The 24379-nt window shown below is 36.0% G+C and overlaps 1 protein-coding gene across 3 annotated transcripts in view; it reads right to left on the bottom strand.

Annotated features, from left to right (window-relative positions):
- Positions 1 to 371: 371 nt before the first annotated feature.
- The window catches only part of TBC1D4 (TBC1 domain family member 4), a 156956-nt gene continuing 132948 nt past the window's right edge, over positions 372 to 24379 (bottom strand). For all 3 annotated transcript variants that reach the window (XM_016149361.2, XM_016149362.2, XM_016149363.2), the window contains 8 exons: positions 23117 to 23326; positions 19538 to 19696; positions 16145 to 16303; positions 13513 to 13757; positions 10074 to 10233; positions 7601 to 7770; positions 4462 to 4638; positions 372 to 2771 (listed from right to left, as the gene is read on the bottom strand). In XM_016149361.2, the coding sequence (XP_016004847.1) occupies positions 2538 to 2771; positions 4462 to 4638; positions 7601 to 7770; positions 10074 to 10233; positions 13513 to 13757; positions 16145 to 16303; positions 19538 to 19696; positions 23117 to 23326 (1514 nt within the window). In that variant the 3' untranslated portion in view covers positions 372 to 2537. The remainder of the gene's footprint in view (positions 2772 to 4461; positions 4639 to 7600; positions 7771 to 10073; positions 10234 to 13512; positions 13758 to 16144; positions 16304 to 19537; positions 19697 to 23116; positions 23327 to 24379) is intronic.

Below are 24379 nucleotides of genomic sequence, written 5' to 3'. Positions count from 1 at the left end.
GTGCCTAAATTCTTATTCAGGAGCTAACCCAATTTAAAAATGTGTTTTCTTATTGTCTAACTCTCCCTTGCTATCTATGAGGGGGCACAGGAAACAAAAGGGGTAGAATTAAAATCCATCAGTGTCGTCGTTTTTTTTACATTCATCAGGCAAAGGCTCCAGTGGGGGAAAAAAAATTGAAAACCGGTAACCAATAATGCCATTTCATAAATGTTTCTAAAAATTATCTTCGTTGTCTGATTTTATTAAAAAGGATTACCAGTGAACCAATTTTAAGTAGCAATAATCCAACCCATGCAGATGTTGTAAAAGACTAACCAAGAGCTTTTTCTCTCCTATTATAAACAAAAGTAAAAGCAGTAAGCCAAGGAGACTGTAGCAATGTATTTATTGGAAATGAACTAGACATTACATATATTGGATGAAGATGTAACAATGCATGAAGCATAACTGATATAACATTTAAAAAAATCACAAAAGAAAAAGGAAACTCATTTTCAAAAGAAATACTGTATCCAAGACACCTCAATCTCTGAACACCATAATACAACTCATAATGTTGACTTTGAAGATCCAGAATAAAATTTACTTTTAACTGAATAACTGAAAGGAAAAGTTTATTTCCCCAACTCGAAGATTCCTTGGCTACCACCTGTGTATCACACACATCGTGTAGTTTTCATCACCTGATGAAAACAAACACCAGGTGATATTCATCATATTCCTCATTGAAAAAAACTTCTCCTACAAATAGAAAAATTGAGGGGAAATCCAAGTAATGAATCAGTTGGCGGCCCCAAATGAATGGGGTACTTAGAATCAGCATTTCCTACAACCTAGAAATTACGCTAATTTTACTAATAAGACTTTATTTTCTTTTAAGAAACTGCCTGGATTAGAGGGCATGCTGATTTTAACAAGAGTAATTACATTTACACTGAGTATGGCTGTGCAGGAGGGTTTCAGATGCTCATCATCTGCTCACTAAAACTCTCCGAAGCCTTTAGAGCTTTACTCTTCTACTCTATAATACACTGTAGCTTGTGTATAACGAACTCCCTTTGAAGAAGAGTATCCCAGATAATCCATCTGTGATGACATAAGTACTGCAAAAAGCAGTAATGATAGATATTGTATGGAAAGGCAAAAATGCTGCACCAACTTTCAGAGGCACTATCATAGAATCATCTTAGAGATGGAGAATTGAATGTGTACTTTGAAAATTACTTTCCTTCCACACACCCAGTATGCGAGAACGTCTTCTATTATGTTGTCTGTGGCTGAGAAAGTTTGGAGTCAAAATGCAGAATTGCAGTTTTCGAAGGGCTTAGTGCCACTTTCTCCCTCCCTTCTAATTGATTTCAATAGATTGTTTTAAACATTTCACAGTTCTCATAAATTTTCACATGTAAGGGGAAGATTATCATGAGCATAGTAGATTCTAACAACTGGCCAAAAAAAAAAAAAAAAAAAGGAATCTGAACACAGAATATCATCTTTAGAAAACCAATCATAATTATACTTCTTTATCCTTCATTTAACTTAAGGAGAACTAAAGAGCTCCCACATATTGGTGAGAAAATGGCAAATCCTCGTCACCAACAGTGGTACCAACCAGGTAAAGGGGAGTCTGTTAAGCACTGTAGGAGTAATTTAAATAAAATGGGGGAAAGCCAATCTAGACAATTCATGTACTAAATTAAAGTTTTGAGACCTGACATATTTTGTTTGATTACAATGCAGATCTAATTAGCTAGAAAATTGGCAATGTACTGTTTCACCTTGAACTGGGTGGGTAGACTCAGCCACAATGTCTTTTTTCTTAGGCACATCAAAAGTCATGCCTAACCAGATTCAAAGTGCATGTAGACACATCATGTTAGTTGGCACAAAGCAGGCAGAGGAAGAAGGCTCCCATTATCCTGAAAAAAAATCATAGGAGCCTGACTGGTAATCAGTCATTTTCCTGCTATATACAATATCAGTACATTTTAAGACTGATACACATAAATTTACACAAATATTTCCACCTTTCCACCATCAAGTGAAACATCCTATTCTTTGGAGAAAAAAAATACATTCATTTTTTTCAAGTGTATTTCAATATACAAAGATGTGCTAGCTTTGTTTCACTACAAAGAACAAAATGATTTCACAGGTGTCAAAGAAAAAAGGATTTCACAGGTGTCCAAGGGGAATTTCGCTTTCACTTCCCTTCGGAGTGGATTTCATGAAGTTTTGATTTAAAAAACTGTTCTGAATATACATCTACCCCCTTCAATCTGAAAGCATGAACTGTTTGTGTCCATTTATGTATATATGTACATAGTGACCACCACCAACAAAAACCAGCCTACAATGGCTTAAGATTGGCAAACTCTAATGAGAGCGAGGCCCACCGGCTTGGACGAGGGCTCAGCACCAGACTTAGGCAGTTCCACAGGTGCCAGGGTCCAGCACTGGGGGCCAGCAGCATGCAGACTCTTCCTTCCTGAATCATTTTCAGAGCGCGGTCTGCTGAGACCGCCCCGCTTCAGTTATGGCTTGTTTCCCGTCTTGGCTTTGTTGTTGGGGTTGCTGTTCAGGTCTCTGAGCAGTGATTCGCAATTGGCAAGAGCATCGGCGGGCAGTAGCTTCCGGATCTGCTCCACGGTCTTTTGGTAAGCAATTTTCTCCTGTTCCAGGGTCCGGATTAAAGACTTCATTTTGGTCTCTCTGGTCAAAAGATTTTCCAGATTGGATTCCAAGGTCTGGATTTTAGCATGAGCTATCTGTTTGGGGAAAGAACACAAAATTCTCCAAATCAAAAATTTAAAGACTCCAGTTCTTCATTCCAGCAGCAGCCAGACTGTACAGATACTAACCACGCATACCATATGACTCGGTAAAATTGTATGGGAAGCAAATACTCTGAAACCTTTCCTGAAATGGAGATTTATAGGTTTCTCAAAAATATAATGATGATACTAACAAAATACATCTCATTCCACCGAATATACCAAAAATGCAATATTAAGTCATGATGCCAGAGGGCCCCCCCCTTCCCATGCTGGGGCTCCTCTGGAGTGAGTGGGGCCCGACATGAGGAAACGAGATTCCTGACACTGCCTTGAAGTGCTAAAAGAGACTTTTTACTCCCTGACTGGAAATGGAAGGTTTTCTAAACACATACTTGGATCCTCTGTTTTTACAGGTGTCAGAGGTGCTCACATAACCCGGGAACCTAGACGTGTTGACAACACTGAACTGTCAATAAAAATGTTTGTAACCATTAATAAAAATCGTTATGTAAAGCAGGTAAAAACCCACTTCCCTAGTAAGGAAGCCCTCAATTAATCACCATTGAAATATCCATGTAATAACGAATACCCCAACTGCTTTTTCTTTTTGAAAATAGACACTGGTCTTTTTTTTTTTTTTTTTTTTAATAGGAAAAGGCACAGCATTTTCTATGGGCCAGAACTAATGTTGGATGAATCAAAGGAAGTTAGTGTTCCTATTCTTGGGGAGCAGTTACTCTAGAGCTCCCTCATTTCTGAACCATTTCTCTCCTAGCTGGTCCAGAGGACTCACCACACAGAAGCAGTCTGTAGTGTTCTCTAGCTGGAAAACAGGTGCAGTGTGGGGAAGTGGAGGATAAGCAGAAACCACAGAGCCATTAGGTACTTAAGCTCTAACTTGGAACTCATCTCCCCGCCCCCCACCCCCAGAAGGTCTACCTTCTAACCTCCCCGAGCACCAAACATTCCTAAGCCCCACCCCTCATGGCTTGAATACTCAGCACACATTATACAACTTGTAGATGGAGAATATCAACTTCTGCTAAACTGCTTATTACACTTGTAAGTGTGTGTGTATTTATAAATAAAAATATAGTATTTTATATTCCCTAGTAATTGTAAACTTCTTGATGGCAGGGAATATGTACATGTTTTCATTCAATTCTCTCAAACACATCTCCTTTCCATTTATGTGAGTTTAACGATAGACAATCTTCATCATCCCCAATCAGATTTATGCAAATGATTTCTTGCTGGCCTCCCTACCTTCTCTCCCCACTCTAATCTGTTCTCAGTGAAGTTTCAAAATTGGGCTTTCTTTCTAAAGTATGGTTCAAAACTTGGAGAGATTTCTCCTCTCAACAGGATTAAAGCCATGCTCTTCTGCTTCACACTGAAGATTATTTACAATTCTGCCTCCGTCATATTTACCCCATCTCTCCCCAACATACATGTTAAATAGACACCAAGCTTACTCTGCTGCTCTGCCACTTCCTCTGTATTTACGGCAGCCCCCACCTCATTCATTTCTCCCACCATGCCCCAGGTCCCCCAGGCCAGTCCCAATGTCCTATATGCAACCCCTCCTCCCTTGAATTTAACCAAATATTTGCAACACCCAATAGGCATTTAAGCAGGTTCTGCTTTGAACTGCCATGTGGTCACATCTTTGTCTCTTAACCTGTAGTTTTTCTAGGAGGTCCATGTTCTGTCTTTTGAGCTGGTTATTGGCCCTCTCCAGCTTCTCCACAGGTTCACTGTCCTCAAAGGCATAAGAAGATTCATGAAGCTCATCCTGAAGCACGTGATATTCCACCTCATACGCGTGTAACTGTTTAGAAATATCCATCTCGAACACCTGCCGTGAAAAACACCATGGGTTAGTCCGACCTTTAGTACGTATGCCAAGATATAGTCTGCGTATCCGGTGTACTTCATAGAGATTTCCAAATACTTGTTAATTAGGAATGGTATGACATACCGAAAGGAAGACTAACCAGAGTGACTGTCAATATAAGGACAAATGACTATTTCTACACAACAGAAACAGTCTCATAATAAGGCCAAGATACTAGGAAAAGTTAATGTTCAAAAGTATATGGCAACCCAAATATACATAATCTAGTAACTATCTCCCAAAATGTAGCATACCGGGTAAACAGCATCAGACATTGAGTGACTCTTATCTACGTCAGAGATCATCTTTGCTGATTAGTAAGCAAAACTGCATTGGCTATTTCTATAATAACGAGACCCAAAGCTTTTCTAATGATTGGTAAATGGGGCAACAAGGTCTTACACTAAATATTTTCATCCATTTGCTAATCTACGTGAGCCTCTTAGGAGTCCCTTACATATTCTATCGCACAGAGAATCTTCACAATTGCACATTCTACGCACTGTACAGAGCCGTACGGGTTAGTTGGGGCTGCCTCTGCCCTCCCATATCACCACCAAATAGGAAGACAGGTTGCCTAGCAGTTAAAGGACAGGTAAGCCCTCCTTAGTCTAAATTTGAGAGGGAAGGTAAGATAGTAGCTGCCATTTAAGCAACGGTGTCTACACTAACACTGTGAAAAGAAACCACGGAGAATCTGACTAATTTATCCTATTATCCCTAGAGATACTCAAATCTTAGAATTTAAGGGTGATTTATAGACACCCTGGTTATCCCTCTCAAACAAGCATCACTTTTTCCCTGCTAGTGGGTATGGACACAATGGACTTCTACACAACAGTTAAAAATGATGGCTTGGATCTGTATTTATCAGCATGAAAAATGTTCAATACTACATATCTTTAAAATTCAGGTTACATAATAGCATGTATAGTATGTTTTCATTTACATAAAACTACGGCTATATTTGTATGTGTATGTAAGCAAAGAGAGATGTGTAAAAGGAAGTTTAAAGGTTTTATGCCTCAAGGTGTTGAGATTTGTAGTTACTTTTATTTTCTTTTTTGTGCTTTTCTGCATTATTTGCATTCTTACAGTGACCATAAATAAACCTCATCAAAGTCTCCTTTAATATCAGCAATTCATTCCACAACTAATCAACTCTAATTGTCAGAAAAATCTCTATAACATTGAGTCCAAATCTACCTGCCTATAAATTCCACCTACTAACCCTAAGAATAATCTCCAAAACCAAGCAATTCCCTCATTAATTTTAGGAGACAGGTGATCTGATTTAAAATCAGAGAGTATCTCTCTCTAAAAGCACAATCTCTGACTGCTTTGCTAGTCTCAAAAGGTTTTCTGAAGAATTAATACATGAATAAGTAAATATGTACACAAAAGCTATGCTTTTCAGATTATAGAGCTTTTTACAAATAAAAGCTGTTCATAGATATTTGCAGAATAATCCTCTTGTGAATTAGATTCCACATAATGGAAAGAAAATTATACATGTAATAATATAATGAATTCATGGTATAGTATGGATTACAATGTATGAAATTCTTCACTCTAATTGGTTACACTTGCTCCTATAAATGTGAAAAAGTAATAAGATCATTAATGTTACTCTCATTTTGTAGGGGAGGATGTTAAGACTCAGCGAGGTTATAACCTGCATAGTGTCACACAGGTCGTGGGTAGCAGGGCACCAGAACGAGATCTCAAATTCCCTTTTTCTTGCTCTAAATAGTCTTTTTTCTGCCCAAGTGCCTCTACGAAAGTGGCAAATTTTACCAATGCTCATAAAGGATGACAGCTTCATTTACAAATCCAGTCTTAAGCTTGCTCATGTCACCTGAACAACATCAATATATAAGTACCACTTACCTGGTCCTTACGAAGAGCAGGGACTGGACATATGGTGCACTGATTACTCTTCGTTTGCTTCTCGGCTTTCATCTATTCTGCTGAACCCCGAGAGGCAGACCTGGGTTCCCTGCACTTCCCCTCACTTCCTTTCCTGCTGGCTTCTGACTGGGTATGGCCAGCGGGTGGGGCCAGCAGGTCAGAGATGAAACAGGCTGGGTGTGTGTTCCTTGCTCCTTCACTGCCTGGCTCACCAACACCTCCAGAGATCCCGCCTCCTCCATGGTCCCTGCACTGGCTGGGCCTGGTAACACCATGATATCCCCCCCTGCCCCCTCAGCACCACGGTTACAAACAGCTTCTCTCTGTTACTAGTTTTTGGGCATCGGGACATGCATGTTTGATTCCGTTAACCCTGCCCACACTTTTGTAAATTTGTCTGCATTTAAATCATCGAAGGTAGACTGTTTCCTGCAAGGGACCCTGATTGATACAAGTCTCCTCATTTAAGCCTCACAAAGCCCTTCACATCGGTACTGTCCCATTTTGGAGGTGAGAATACTAGGGTTAGGACATTAGGCTGAGATGTGCAAGCCAAAAAAATAATAAAGAGCTAGATGATGCAAACCCAATACTGTCTAACTCCAAAGCCTATGCTCTGGCCACATGTACTCCTTATAGATTTTTAAACAGAATTAACAATATTACAAAGGTAAGTGTCTCTCTTTTTTATTTTTTGTATTTTTTTTTATACTTATTAGGTCTTTCTAACTCAGTTCTATCTTCAGTTTTACCATTGGTTTAAATTTAAAGATTCTTTAAAAACTCATTATGTAGCACTGAACTACTTTTCCTATGCATAGCCACATAGACAATGTCACAATATAGAAATTTCACAACAGACTCATTTCTAAATAAAATATAAAATATTTCCAAAAAAAAAAAAAAAAACACCTATCAAGCAAAACTACATCTTTACGCTAAAACATTTAATATACAATCAGTAGAGGAAAGTGCTATATAATCTTATATCTTATTGTCATTTAAATCATACCTGAGTGATAATTTTTTCCATTTCAGTTGTATTCATATCAGGTAGCGAGCTTTTAAGAAATTCAACAATACTTTCAAAGTTTTCACATTCCATTATAAGTGTCTCTTGGCTGCTCAGTAGGCTAAGTGCAACCTTAAATATAACTTCAGTTCCCTGAAGAAAAATTATATCTAAAAAAAAGATAAAATTTTCATGATCAAAATTATGCATCCACTATTGCAATAGCATGTTCTTTGTGGTAATAGTTTTTTGTGTATTTTTGTTGTGGTTGTTGTTTTTAATTACTATAGTGGAACCACTGAATATTTTCAAAAGAAAACTAGCTAGTCAAAATCATCTAGATTAATATATATGTGTATATATATGAAAATAAAATAAAATAAACAAATAAACATGTTTACACTTCTTATTTAGGAATCTCATATAAGGTCAGAGTAAAAAGATAAATATCTCTTTGTCTATGTGTTTATAATTTTTAGTGGCAAATTTAATGGAGACAGTAAACCACAAAAACACTCAACTGGTATTTAAATTCTTCTTCAGGGACGGGGGGAATACAAAAACACATCATCATAACCAGTTAGTACTATGTAAACTACATTACCATAATAAAAAAGTAAATGAACCAGTTACTATTTAATTAAACTTATACCAGGGCAAGAAATTAGAAAAAAAAAAAAACTTTAAAAGAAAAATCAAAACCAAGATGTAATCTAAATCAGAAGTGAGAGAGAAACAGAAAAGCTACCCTGGCTTCAGAGGGTATCCTATTCCACTTCCTAACAAATACAAACACATACTAGTTTTGCAAAGAATCCACTTTTGTATGAAAGTTTCTCTCAATCTCTGGCATTCTGTAATCAATAATAAACAACAGGGAGTCTTTAAAAAGAGGGAAACGGGAAACAGTTACTTCAAACATGTTCATTTTTCTTTCATGCATCTTTCTCTTCCCTGAGAGTCTCTATTCTTTACCAAATTCAAAGAAAAGGATCGAGCAGCTATTGTAGCACTGACAGCATCAATCATATTCTCAGAGCAAAAAAATGAACCACTGGGGATATTTGTTTCTTGAACTCTGAAAGCAAGCTTCCAAGGATAAGTCAAAGAGAGATGCCCTGAAACATCATAACAGCATTTTGATTTGATAAATTGTTCTCTAAGAAAAAGAAGAAAAGTATATATGAATTTATAGAAGACCTATTGGTAGGAACCCAAGCTCCAGAGAAAACTTCACTAGAGAAAAACGGTCATGTATATTCAATAAAGAAGAGAAATCTGGTGAACATTTGATTCTGTGAATCTTGACTTCACTTTTTTACTGTTCTTTGTCTATATATTGTATTAATGCTAATGTGGTGTTTAACTTTCTAAACAACAGTTCACAATAAGAAAGATACCATATTTTGTCATCTGGTATATATAGACATTTTACACCTATACTTTCAAAACTGAAGTTTCTCCAAACAACAGTTTTCCTTATAATTATCTGATATTTTCACTGTATTCTATTCATTTAATTTATTTCTAATACTATTAATTAACTACAATTGGGCCACCAGTTATAATTTGACAAAATGCTCCAACTTAGCAAAAGCACAGTTATAAATCTTAACGATTTGTGCTGTAGATGCCAGATGCATGAGCAGAACACGGAAACTGGGAGCCCATTCTGAGGTCATCAGCGTCCTGAACATCACTGAAACAAACCTCTAGGAAAGAGATTTTTTATTTTTTCAGTTTTTGCTTTTTAAGAAATGAACTCAGATAAACCTAACTAAAGACTTGGGAATAGATTTAAGGGCCCCCAAAGGGAGCATCATGCTCTCTTTTTACTTCCCGGTGCCCAGCGCTGTGATGGAGGTAGGCAGGAATGCAATAACTTGCCTGGGTCCTAGTGCCTGTGCTTGGTGCTTTTCCCTGAGCCCCCCAGTCTTAGAGACTGGCTCCGCCACTGCACTGGCATGAAAAGAGAGTCACTGAAGCAATGAATTTTGGCTACCCTATTAACAACAAAAAGTCAGATTAAGAAATGTCTTTGGAAATAACGTTGACATAGGCACTACCATTGACCCAGTCAGAAAACATGTCTCTCTGTGTTTTGGATCCAGGATGAAGAAGACCATGGGGAAGAAAAAAACCAGAGGCAGGAAAGATATGTATGAAAAGTTCTTATTATAGTAAATTGCTATTTTGGATTAAAAAAAAGTATACCCCGATTTTTAAGTATAAATGAAAATAAGTGCTCCATTATAGCTTACTCAAATACAAGAGACCGATTCTTCTTTCCCTCACAATTTCAATTTTATTTAAGACCAATATGGTTTTAAATTACTCTCATAATAGAGCCCGACACATTTTTAAATCCCACTAGCAATTCGCTATTCTGAATAACACATGATAAAACAATCATCTAGAAGTATACTTCTTGGAAGAAATAACGCCGTTCTATTTGATCATAGGCATCTCTTACCAAAAACTCTGGCTACGAATCCTAATGGAAATTGAGAGGCAAACAATGTGAGGAACCAGGGGGCAGCATAAAGACTGGGGCTGATTTCATTTTCTTCAAGATGATTGTAGAGATCTCTGTGATAGTCATGAAGGAGCCTAGACAGCTGGTACATCTGAATCTAAGGTTAATGTGGAGAAGAAAAATAAAGTATTACTCATTTATCTGAAGGTGCATACAATATACTAATTTTAATTTTATTACTCTAATATTTAATAACAAATGCACTTATATTCAATAAGTAAAAGCAGTATTTTTTTATTATTATGATGTTAAAGTTGATATTAAAGTCCACGTTCACTTAACTGAGGTCGTAAAAGTCGGTCACCAAAAGCTCATCTAAGACCACAGAGCAAGTTTCGCTGACATGTGTGTTTTGGCTTCACATATACATGGAAATGGGCATTTTTCCTCATGTAGGAAGGTTTTTGGAATTTAATCAGAACTCTCAGGACTCTCATGGATGGTCCATTCAAATTTCAGACCAATTCCAGAAAAGCCTCCCTTCTAAAGAACCTACCACATTCAGTTCGGAAGCAAAGCCTGACTCTGTTTGCTGGACCGAGCATCTGATTTATGATGGAGCTCTGGCCACCAGGCAGTCTACAAAGCTAAGACGCTGGCAGGCTTAGAATGTCTGGAGCCAGAAATTTGAGATGTGATTTCTAATATCCAAGGTATTCCAAAAGCATATTTTTCATGACAAAGGGGATTAAAGTAAAAAGTGTACTCTGAGTGTTTCTAGTATTAAAAGAAGAAATTATTTTATGTGGCTACTTATAAAGGCAGACTATAGCAACCTCTGAACTCATGTCTGTGTAGCTAAAAATTAAGCAGTAGCAAATAATAAACAAATTCATGAATTGTGCTTTAATTTATATTTTTATCCACACATAAACAGATTGAGCAGTGGTTCCTTGATCAGTTATATCAGCTTAACATTACAGTGTGAAATATATACAATATTGTATAAAATTGAACAGAACTTCTTTCACTAGATGATATTATCAAAATAGCACCCTCAGTCAGCTCCATAAAAATACATTAAAATATTCAGCTATACTGTGAATTCAGCAACTGTTGTTTCTAGAGCACAAAACTAAAAATCAAAGTACTGTATATAAAGAGAAAATTATTTTTTAAATATTTATCTATAACACATATCTGTGGAAACTAAGGTTCCACACAAACTGTAAAAGAAAGAGTTAAAGAGCCACAGGAAGTCATAGTTATAAAATAAAAAGCTCAGCTACAGTCAAACATGAGAGTTTAAAAAAATGAGATTATTATCTTAATAAGTCATTTTGAAAAAAATCATATATTTCCTTTAGGCCATTTATAATTTAGAAACTGGACATACTGAGCTATATCAATAGAAGAATTAGTATTTTGGTAGCACGAAAATCAGATAAGTCTAATTGGCAGAATAAAAAGAAAGCGTAGCATCAAAGATATTCTGTTTTTGTTAGGTTATTATTGTAACACAGAAGCAATACTTCAGTGGTTAATTTTTTTAAAAAGACCTTACTTGTTTCTCTTACATTCTAAACTAGAGGTGGAGAACATTTCTTCCATTAAATTTCTTGTGAAAAGGCAAATAAAAACACAATTCAGTCTTTCTTCAAAAGAAACTTTAATAATAAAATGCAGTTTTTTAAGAATAAATAATTCTTCCATTCTATCTTATAGATAACACGGCAAATCTTCAGATGAAGAGCTAGAACTAGCAGAGGGAAGATGCAGAGACAGATGAGAAGAGTAGGAGAGAGAAGGTGGAGAAAAGTGGAGACCGAAGACTTCATATAAAAAGATATAATGCTTTTATGCTTAACACAGAAAACAGCAGACACAAAACATGATGAGACATAGAAGAGACCTCACCTCCCTCCTTTCACAGACAAGGTAACTAAGACAGAGAGCTTGCAATGCCCAAGCCCGGACCATGCAGGGAATCAGACATCCCATCAAGGGATCGCAGTCCTCTGCTGCTTCCATGTTGGAAAGTTATATTGACTGGATAAAAACCAGTTTCTGCTCTAGAAAGCGGAAAAGTGTTATACCTCACTTTACAGAATAAGATCTACTCTCCTGGAATAAGGTCCCCCATCTCATGGCCCTTTACAATCAAAGATTTTAAAACATCCTCATTTTCATAAGTATAGATATAACATTTCTTGGTAATCACAACTCATATTATATTAATGTTTAAATCAAATTTATATGAATTTTTATAATATCAAATTGATGAGATTTTTAAATTGAAAAATCACTGCATTTTTAAAGTGATAGCTGTACCTATCTTTCTATTTATTGATCAAAATCAACTACTCACAGGAACTCTCCATTCTCTGAAATTCTAATGATAGCTACCAAACTGGTATTTCTGGAAACCCGAGCTATTTAATTCCTTAGAAGGGCATCAATGCTTCCTATCTGATTTACCAGGTACAGGTAAACTGTCTAGAAAAAAGTGAAAATTAAAACTTTTCCTAGTCATTATTATTTCACTTGTGGAATGTTTACAGACCTATAAATAGTCATCAATTAGGAATCAAATCACCATATCTGATTTACAAATCCTGGGGAACACCCTTCATCTAAACTCACACCCAAAACTCCAACATTGAGAGAAAAGCCGGATCTCCCTAGCCAAATTTTATCTTGAAGAGTAAAGAAAAATGGAGCATTCTCTCTCCACTCATCATCCTCTCAAGAAAATACCATTTACTATAAAATTCATCAAGAGAAAACACAATCCTTTTTTTGCTTGTGGATTGGTAACCGAAATATTAAATGACAAAGCTGAACACTGGGAACCAGAGAAAATATATTTTAAAATATTTTATTTCTTATCTAAAACATAATATTATGACTAATTGGGTATCATGCCTACCTTATTTCGAAGGAAGAGAACCCTGACATTCTCCTCTTTAAAGTCTTCTTTCATGTTTTTTCACTGCTAAAAGCTTTAAATTGCAAGGTAAGGTTGCTTGGGATATCATATCTATGGATAAATTTGAACTTCTTTTTAGAAAACTAGATGCTAAGGAAAGCGAACTAAAGAGGAGAAATGTGCAAGCATTTCTTAGAGGTTTAGCAAAATTGCAAATCCCTCCCTAAAACTATGGACTGAAACATGGCTCTACATTTATGCAAGTTCCAAGACAACTGGGTTCAAATTTCCTCAAATCTGCTATAATTTAGAAGAGGGCTCCTATCACAATGCAATATACATATGAAAGATTACTGAACTCTACACTTGAAACCTATTTGATTTTATTAATCAATATCACCCCAATAATTTTAATTAAAAAAAATAAATTAAGAAGAGGGTTGCAGCTAAGACTTCTGGGAGCAGCTTCACACTTCACACCGCCTTCGCGGAGGTCTACAGCCTCACCTGCAGCGACATCATGTCGGGTCGGTACTGCTTGCGGAAGCCCAGGTCATACATGAGGAATTTCAGCATTTCAAAGGCTTGCTCTTCGCTCATATGCAGAAGCAGGACTCCAGCCACAAAGCTGATCCCCTGACAGTAACCCACTTCTTTGTCCAGCAATGAGTAGGCTTTCAAGAGGTTAAAGAGTGACAGCTGGCCTGCCCCAAGCTGTGCCGAAAAATATGGGTGAGTAGGAAATGTCCTTCCTGCAGAGAAAAAGAAAAGACGTATTTCTGAGACGTGTCGTGATGCTTTGTAGACAGCTGTGGCAGTGCAATTCAGTGATTTCCTGGAATAAACAAATACTCTTTTCCAAACTAGTGAGAACTCTCAGGGTACCCAAGTAACTAAGACTCTCTCTCATTTGCAAGTCCCAAGTCCTACATGACAGCAGAACACCACCCTATTACACATATATGATAGGAAAGCAAACATTTTATGCTAAAAAGCAGTTCTTTCTAGGAAAAAAAAAAAGGCCCATGAACAAATCAAAGGCCTAGTCATAAAAAAAAAAAAAATCCCAGGAGAATTATTATAAAAATTTACAAATCAAGGCAGATTCTAAGTTCACATAAAGACCACCCTACAACAGAAATCAGAGTTCTTCTATGAGGTATGATATTATTTAGAAAGAGCCTTAGTAGTCTATAAGCAAATTTATTCCTGCTTCTCTTGTAACACAACACTGGAGGGACTTCTGGGTTGTTTTATTTTACATTCAGTCTCTCACTCAGGAAATACCTCTTTTCCAAATTTTCTTTGCTCTCTGTTTCTTAAACCACCTCCACGAGACATCTAGACCTCTTCTTTTTTCAGTATCTCCAAAAAGGACAAGGAAACTAAAGGTCAAGCTGATTTCGATGAAATTCCCCTTAAAATTCACCTCGGTGCATAATATTACCATAGACACGCTTCAGCAAGCAAACATGATCAGTCCTGAATCACTGTACTAAACCATGAAACAAACCCATCTCCACCACTAAAGCTGTGTGTACTGGCAAGGGACTTTCCTTGTGCTGTGCAAACAAAGGGGGATGTTAGCTTCCCTGTGAAATGACTACTAGTGTCAGTTAAGCTTGTAAGAATGTCAGTCTTTTAAATGTTTTCTACCACATATGCTTACAAGTGATTTTCGCCCCCACCCCTCAACCAGGAACTGACAAAATTAATTCTGCAGAGCAAGTAAAGGGAAGACACGAGAAAATAACAAGAACTCACTGAGGAAACACAGATGGCGACAAGTAGAGTCAAATAAGCAATTTTTAAAATTATAATTTTACTTTCTCAGTTAAAATTGTTGCTAAAGAAAACTATAAATAAGTTATATAAATAAGTCCCTGCAATCAGATCTCATCATTGCTTGTTCTTTATTAGGACATCTTGACTGGCCCAACTGTACCATCCCGATTTCTAGTCTCATCATCAATTTCCAGTCACAGATTTGTGGAGCTACATAGGAATTGCCTATTTCAATGTCCTCATTTAAGAGAGAGGACTGAGAGACTCAGAAGCAAAGAAATTTGCCTAAAACCACAGTTCAGTGGTAAAATTAGCATGAGAACTGAAGTTTTCGTTTTTCCTGTAAAATTCTCTTCTTTAATTCTATTGGACACAAAAATATTAACTGAGTTGAGCTTTTTCCAAACAAAAGCAGTTTGTCATCTCAAAAGGACAGAGATCAAAACCATGTTTTGGCCACTGACTTTCACATGCCCTAACATAAAATACAAAAAGGACTCTAAATATAAGGTAAGCTCTTGTTTTCACAAATGGACTCAAGTAACATATCTGTCCACTTCAAATATATCAACTTTTAGGGATATAGGTGAAATAGTCAAATGTCAATGTATAATATTTAATCCAATAATTTAGATATTTCAAAATAATAAAATATGTATTATGTTAATTTAAAGAAAAACTAGAGACAACATAATTTTTAAATCATACAATTTTTACTTTCTTAAGTTATTTGAAATTCAGCATTTACAGAGACAGCTTTATAATGCCATCTCTGGAAATTCTCCCTCAGGTCACTAATCACCCATTCACATTGGGATTGCTCATTTTTCTTTTCCTATAGAGATGTAGTCACGACTTCCATAACATAACCACTTATTGTATTGCTTTTTAAAGTCATATTCAAAGGCTCATTTCCAGCAATATGTCCTGCAATACTTAGTAGACTTCAGTTACATTTTTTTTAGCATCCCTTTTATCCTATTCTAACTTGCTTCAAAACCAGCATTGATTGAGATAACTGTCCACCATGAACAAGTCAGTTATTCAAACCATAGAAACTGAGTGTACCTGATAATAATACCTCTATAATGATATAAGATATAAGATGACTCCCTTTTCGAAGGGCAAGTTTGGGGATGCAAACTTCATTTTTACTCAGGCATTTATGGTATCTTCAATCAGAAAGACATAAAGCCGACTTTCCCTTAAAAAAGGACAAAGTCAGCAACTCTGCATAGGCTAATGGTTCCTCTTTATCAACACCAAAACCAAAAAAAAAATAAAAAATAAAAATACGCAAGAAAAGGAGTTCATTGTTCATTTCCATATGTTATGACCGATGTGACGAACATACCTAAATCCACGAGAATAGCATGCTGCTGGGCAGTGAGCTGCTTTAGAAGTTCTTTGTAGGACGTTGCAGGAGGTTGTTGTTTATTAGGCAATCTGTGCCTCAGGCGATACTGTAAGGCAAGGAACTGCCAAATTTCTCCCCTCCGACTTTTGGGAACACCTATAATCAAAGATAAAAAGCAAGGTCTTGAACTCTGGAATGAAGCTGATGATCTACATAGTGCTTGAAAATAGGCAGCGGTACCGTCCCACAGGCCACCATGTGATCAAGCAGCGCGGTGTACTGACAGAAGCACCTTCGGACAAGTTTCATCCTGTAGCTGCCGCAGTCTTGCAAAAGAAAACCATCAAACAACAATGATGATAACGGCAATATCAACAACAGCATCAGCTAAGATGAGCGAGTGCCCAGCACAACATTCGTCGAGGTGCCTCGCTGTGGAGCATGGTACAGGTGCTCGGAACCACCAAATCAAAGGAGGTAATTACTACCATCCCCACTTTACAGATGGTGAAGCTGAGGCAAAATAATAATAATAATAATAATAATAATAATAATAATAATAATACTAAGTAACCTGCCCAAGTTCACACAGCTAGAAAGTAGCAGCTTAGAATTAGAACTCCAGAAGTCTGGTTTCAGAGGCCAAATTCTCAAATCCCGGAACATATTACTGCCTATTTTCACCTTTTAATTTGTTCGAAGCTAGTCACAAATGTCAATCTTCACATTGTAACTTCTGAATATTTGTCATCAACAAATAACTTTGTAAGAGAGAATTAAATTGAAATTTTACATGGTCATAAAGAATAGAATAAAAATGATAAAATACAACATGAAGGCATAACTGGAGTGCTCCAGAACATCCTTCAGTCTTTCAGAAGAAAATAACTAGCATATATAATGAAAGATTAATTCCATTATGCTTGAAAACCAAAGGGTATCTATCACAAGCAATTCAAAATATGCTAAAACTGTGTTTTTAATACCGAAAGATATGAAGAATTCAATTCTGTACAGAGCAGGTAATTTTATTTCACTAAACTTTCTCAGTTCAGACAGACTGGATCTGGAATAAGTTCCTGAGCTCCAGCTGGTCAAAGGAAGGTTTAATCTTTTTGGACTGTGAAGCCACAGTTTGCATGAGCTAAAAGTATTATCATCCAAAAGGTTCCACTCAGACTGACCTGATGTAATATATAAGATCTTCCACAATATATCTCCAGACTACCTTTTTCAGTCCAATTACCTCCCATTCCCCACTACACATTAAGTATAAGAAGCATATGGTTATTTTCACACCTCCAGTTTCTTGTTGTTGCCTTATGGAGATCCCCCGCCTGAATGCCAAGTGTATTTCTATTTGTCTTTTATGGATGAGCCTGAATGCCGTTCTTCTGCCGAATCTTTCCCTAACATCTCTAGAAGTAATCACTCCCTCTTCACTTACTATTTGACTCAGATCTAACACTGCCATATGATATTAGTTAACTCTATACTGTGTGTTTGCCTGTTTCCCCCATGTCAATGGTAAACTCCTTGAGAAAAGTGAGCACACTTTCATCTCTGTATCATGAAATCCAAGAATATACCTTGCTACTTAAATATTTGGTGAATGAATGAGTGATCTCATGTAAAATATCATTTTTAGAGGATGATTTTCATTAGCCCATTAAATGATAACATGAGTGGGCTTTTTTATTAAACATCCAATGACAATTTTACAAAGAGGTAATTCACTTCAGTTCAACAAATATTTATTGAGCGTCTAATATGTAACAGTATAGAGCATGGCATTGAGGATACCTCATCAGTGAGAGATGAATAAATCCATTCTCAGGAAAATTCATCTCATTCATTCACTCATTCATCCACCCACCTATTCATTTGAAAAATAACTTGTGCAAGATGCTATCTTAGATGCTAAGTGTGTAGTAGTGGCGGTGAGTAAAACATTAAACAAATATATACATAAATACAAAATTAAAAATTATAGGAACACTTAAAGGGAAAGAATCATGGGGGTCGGGAAGGACATACTATTTCCGAGGAAATGGTTATTTGAACTGGGAGCTGAAAGATAATAGTATTCTCTAGGCTGGGAGTGTGGGCTACAGTCACTGCAGGAAGAGGAATGTGTGAACACTCAGACAGGAGCAGAGTAAAGGGGAGAGAAAGGAGGAGAAGAGAAAAAAGGGATGAAAGGAAAAAAAGATGGAAACGGGGAGCAGGTAGAGAGTTAAGGAAAAAGGAGTGTAGTAAGAACTGCAGCATTCCGCATGAGAAATGACCTGGGACACACGGGGACCCAGAGTAGGTCGGTCTCTCCAGAGCACCTGATATGAGGTAGAGAGAGGCAGAAGGTGAGGTCAGAGAGATGAAGGAGGAGGGACTATGGAGGGCCTTGGGCATAGAGCTCAGAAGTTGAAAGTGTACCCTGTAAGAAATGGAAAGGCGAGGACCGTTAAAACATCATTAAAAGTCATACCAAAGAATGGGGTGATCTACACCTCGCACACATTCTCTTAACCACTATTTTGTTTCTCAAATAATGCATGTATTGAAAATCTTTAGGATTTCCATATCTTCAAGGGAAAACACCAGTATATTAGGCTTGTAAATGTAGCATCTTACAAAATTAATATCAGTTTAAACTTGCCTACGCAACAGTTTTACTCATCATAAGGTTTTAAAACAAAATTCATTATCAGGTTTCTTTGGATATTTTTGGATTTTTATTTTATACCCAGTTTATGCAGGCCATAAAGATTCTCATTTGAATATATTTGTTCTGGGTCATAGAAATAAACTCAAAGAATTCATGTTAATTTTAATTTTAAACTTTAGATGTTTAGTCACTTTATATGACAGTGCAGCAGTGTAATATAATGGCTAAATAAAAGTAATTTTTCTGAAATAATTGAAACAATAAATAGATGGAAGAGAAACTAATTAATAAAAATATAATTCTATATAAATAAACGCATGCATGTTGGTGAATATACATATGGCTATATGTATATAAATATTTCTGACCAAATGATAGAAATGAGTCAAATTTGATGTTTATTTATTTATTTTTTTTGAAGTCTAATCATTTTTATGATCAAAGATCTGTACTAATGCATAGGCTCCTTGCTTGGTAAACAACACAATGCTGAGGCGGCAGGAACAGCTACAGAAAAGGTGTCCGCTATCTCCTCAGGGACAGTCCCTCTATTGCATCATTTCTTACCAATTGAGTCATCGACCGCTGGCAGAAACAAATTACTTTCCTCTTTTTTTTTTTTTTTTAATAAGCAAAGCACAAAGATAGAAGTATGCCTGAGCTTCCTGAATCAAAAAACGTCTGAAGCTTTTCTAAGTAAAAAAGATCAAGATGACCCAGAATACCTTCTTTAAGAGAAGTATGAATATCTTCTGTATCACATCTGATTTTAGCTCTGTAGTTTAACAACTTCTTATCCCAGGTTATCAAAACCTCCTTCTGACATACACCAACTTCTTCATAGTCCAATTTAACTTTTCTGGACTGAAGTTCATCTCTGCTTGCTGAGAAAAACAAGAGCATTCATGTAAGACCAATGGGTTATTTAGAACATGGTGTTTTTAACATTTTCCTGTATTTGCAAAACTATACCAAATGACTTTCAGGAATCAACAACTAACATTTTCTCAAAAAGAAAACTCTTTGAAATTGAGAATACATGAAAGGTTCTCCAGCTTTGAATCATTCATGTAAGAAAACATCAGAAATAACTTCCGAAGGAGGTTTTACTCTGTATCTTAGAGATGGTTACTCCGCTAAGCATAAAAAACAAACCATGTTTGCTATAGTATAAATTTCAATTTTTTGACAAATGTGATAGCTTCAGAAGTGACACCTTGAATCATTTTAAACACCATTAAAATGTTAATATTTTATATTCGACATATATGAGAAACCAGTGCCTCACGCTAACCTTGATTACAAAAATATCTGACCATGAAAACCTGATATATATTTTTATATCCAGTCCTATAAAAGCAACCACTACCTTGGCTTGGTTTTTCTCTCGAATAATTGGAAGGAAAATCATGTAAACACATTTTTCCCTTTCAGTCATATCCCATTAAATAGGAGTTTCTCAGAGTAATCTGTATTCATTGGAGCCCACAGTGTCTACCCATCTTACCTTCTGCAACACAAATTTTTATCATGCATCCAAAGTCCTCGACAGCACAAAAACAATAGCAGAACAAGTATTACTCCTTATTTAGTGAGTTTTAATTCTTTTCAAAAGAATTTAAATATCTTATAAGACTGCTAGTCAAGCAGGGCAGTACAAATTTCAGACATAATCAAAAAATAAATCTCACTGGAAAAATATTTTTCCTGGATACCACTAGATGGCTTTCTAACACAGTTTAGCTTTGCTTCTCAGTATTTGCTGTATATTTCTCCATGATAATCAAATAATTTTTAAAGGAGTAGATTCAAACCTAATAATAAACCTAATATATAATCCTATATATAACTTTACTAATGATTTTTTTCACAATATACAAAGCATAATATTTCCTTAGATTTTCCTCTTCTCAAACTTTCTCTAGGTCATTATTTATTCAACTGAAGTGTCCTACAATAGATGATTGGATAAAGAAGCTGTGGCACATATATACAATGGAATACTACTCAGCCATAAGAAGAGATGAAATACTGCCATTTGTAACAACCTGGATAGACCTCGAGATAATCATGGCAAGCGAAATAAGCCAGACAGAATAAGTTGAAAAACACATGATATCACTTATATGTGAGATATGAACTTAAAAGCAATAAATGAACAAGACAAACAAACAGAGACTCATGGACATGGACAATAGACTAGTGGTTACCAGAGGGTAGGGGATGGGGGAGGCGGAGGTAAATGGGGTAAAGGGAGTCAAATATGTGGTGACAGAAAGAAATCTAACTATGGGAGGTGAACACACAGTGTAAATATATATATATATATTTGCACCTTACTGTTAAAAGTGTACAGCTGAAACATTGGATTTCATTAACCAATGTCACCATAAAAATTAATTAATTTTTAGAAATTAAATAAAATAATAAGCACCTACTATGTGCCAGCTACAGGCCCTGAGGATAAACTGCTGAGTAAGAGCTCTTAATATCAGCCTTCAACTGGTTAACTAGGGCAAGAACAAATGACCATCAAGAAATGATTATCCGTTGGCTAGAATTTTAATGGGCTAAACTATTTTTCATCTTTGGTACCTAAGTACAAAATAGATATAGAACTGATAAAGGTTTCTGATCATATATTCTATATGTCACCTCCTTTCTTACCCTGTCAATTTATACAATATAATTGACCTCTGAATACACAGAGTCATTTGTATTTAAAACGTTCCACTTCCTCGTATTAACACACATAGTTGAGAAATGCTGTGGTGTACTAGGAAAAGCCCAAGAGCCATGATAAGTAAACCCGAATCTTAGTACTCATTCTGCCAGTACGTCACTGTTTCACCTTACATTAATTCCTTACCCTCCCCCAACCAGTCACTAACTCAGGTGCAGAATGAAGAATGGTGCTTAATAATCTCTAAGACCATTTCCATTGCAAATAGTCTATGCTTTTAAAACTATCTTCCGATATTTAATATAAGATTCTATTTGCACATACTCTCAAATGTTAATGAAATATAATTTCATACTTTAAACATTTTAAAGGGATGACAGTTACCCTCTTTTCAGCCTCTTTTGCTGTTTATGAGTTAGTTCGAGATATAACCAACTGCTTAACAAATAGATTCAACTCCTTTAGAAAATCTATGGAAGTTCAGGTAGGCATACCACTTATTACACTGAACTTTTGAAAGCTATGTCAATAGCAATGAATAGCATTTTTATTCTAAAAAAAAAGATTTATTTTCTAAGAATATTTAAAATCTTAGTACTTTTCATTCTAAGAAAATAACAATAAAGAAAATAAATTGTGCCCTTGTAAACTAAATATATATCAGTAAAATTAAAAACTGAATTGAATAATAGGTATAATAAGAGGAATCTTAAGATAGATGATGAACACAGAAATGTGAATACCTTAAAAAAGCTTTTTGGAAGAAAACACAATAAAAGCAAGTCAGAGACAAATCCAGATTATACATTTTCTAAGAATTTTAAAAGTTAAAGGGCCCACTTAAGCTAAATCTTTTATTTTGTAAATGTAAAAATCATTTGTTAAAGGATTTGCCCAAGATAATATCATTAATAAATTTTGGTACTATTTGTGTATCTCCTTGTGTTCACATAAGTACTGGGGCAAATAACATCAATATTCTAAAGTCTAAAAAACATATTCCAAAGTATTTGGTATTTATAAACTTAGCAATAAAGCACCACAAATAGCAAAAGAGCTATTAAAATTATGTAATTATAAATTTAATGATTTGAATATGATTTTTTAAATAGAAATTTATAAAGCAGTAACAAAACATAGGAACTCCAATTTGATACCATGTGATTAGATAGTTGAATTGGATATAATTTATTTGAAATAGTCATATCTTTGCTATGATGAATACGATTAGCCTGAAAGTTGAAAATAATATTCAAAAACAAGAGAATTTACTTTTTCATATTTAAGAGTTTTAAAAGTAATGAACAATGACAATTCAGTCATATAAATACATCAGTGATCAAATACATATGGTTTATTATCTACATTCTATATTATCCAAATACACTCTAAGTACCTGACATTTTAAATCTATTAAACCAAAATGCAAAGAACTTAAGCTGGACTTTCCCATGTCTTAACTATCTCACAAAACAGAAATAATTACAATTGGTAGCTAGCCTAGTAAAAGTGCATATGTAGTCCAAGGATGAGTGTGAATTTGTGGGGGGCAGAGGGATAGTCATAACTTATACCTTTAAATAACAGTATCGTATCATGTAGCCCTGTTTGAATAGCTAACCTTCAAGTTTCTGGTTTTCTTTTTCCATTCGAAGCAACAAAATTTGTTGATGTATAGCTTTTCTCCACAAGGTCCTCAGTTCTTCCGATTTTTTTCTTTCTCGAACTTTTTCTGGGTCATCGCCGCCAGACATGAATATAACCAGCGGCTCTTCCTCCATGGTCGGAGTAAGAGGCGACAGCGGCAGGAGCTCATTCCTGTCCAGTCCATCTGTGGAGAAGAAAACAGTGAGAGGCATGCCACAGCAGTAACCCGGACTACAGAAGTTGTCTCTAGAATCGACGCACTCTGATCCTACAGTCCACCTTTAAAGCTCTCCACAAAGCCACTTACTTTCTCAGTAACTAAGTTTCTGGAACTAACAGTTTAAGTAAACTCACTAGACTGAATTCCCCTTCCAGGTTTCCCCCCTCGCAGCGAAATGAAAGCATATGCAGTTTCACCACTTCTTCTTTCCAATACGAAATGACCTATAAGAGAGGTGCTCCGAAATGAACTGGCCTTTCCCCAGCGTCTAACACTTCTTCAATTCACCCCTGTGTATTCTCTGATTATGTGAAACAAAAAGATTTCATGCGTAGGTGTTTGGAATCTCCTAAGGTCTGCATCTAATGTCAGAATCCGTCAAGGGAAAAGCAGCTGAGCAACTCTGGGTTCATCTTGGCTCAGCACTTCTGATCACTCCACCCGCAACACTCTTACCCAATTCCTGGAGCTCATTCTCTCCCCCCGTTCCAGGCCATCTTTTGCCCTGTTGCCAATTATTTTCCTATTAGCAAACATGATCATGTCTCTTAAAACATTTCAATGGTTGTTTGTATCTCAAAGGATGAAGTCCAAATACTGGGAATAGCATATAGCTCCTTTCAGACTGGTCTCATGTAATTTTCCTGTCTCTTGTCTCAATCTCCCATCCTCTGCTCTCATCATGCTTAATTTCTCATGATTCTCTGACCTACAAAATTCTCTCCAATGACTCTAGAGCTTGACTAGTTCCTCTTTCTGAAAGAGCAGTGAGTTTAAATGAATATCTAACTTTTCTGAGACATTTACTCTAACCAACCCAGGCAGAGTTAATTTTATCTTTAGTAATGTCAGCTGCTTTCTTGTTGTTGTTTTTTAAAATTCATTAATTGAACTCTACTCTTACCCTTATTTAATAAATAATATTTTTTTATTACTCTACGGCTCTTTTTCTAGCTTCCTAAGTTGAATAATTAGCACATTAAGTTCTGGCTTACTTGATTTTAGAAATGCCCTCCA

Source organism: Rousettus aegyptiacus, unplaced genomic scaffold, assembly GCF_014176215.1.
Source record: "Rousettus aegyptiacus isolate mRouAeg1 unplaced genomic scaffold, mRouAeg1.p scaffold_m13_p_11, whole genome shotgun sequence".
NCBI lineage: Eukaryota > Metazoa > Chordata > Mammalia > Chiroptera > Pteropodidae > Rousettus > Rousettus aegyptiacus.
Note: the sequence above shows the minus strand (reverse complement) of the source record. Positions and strands in the feature narration are given on the sequence as shown.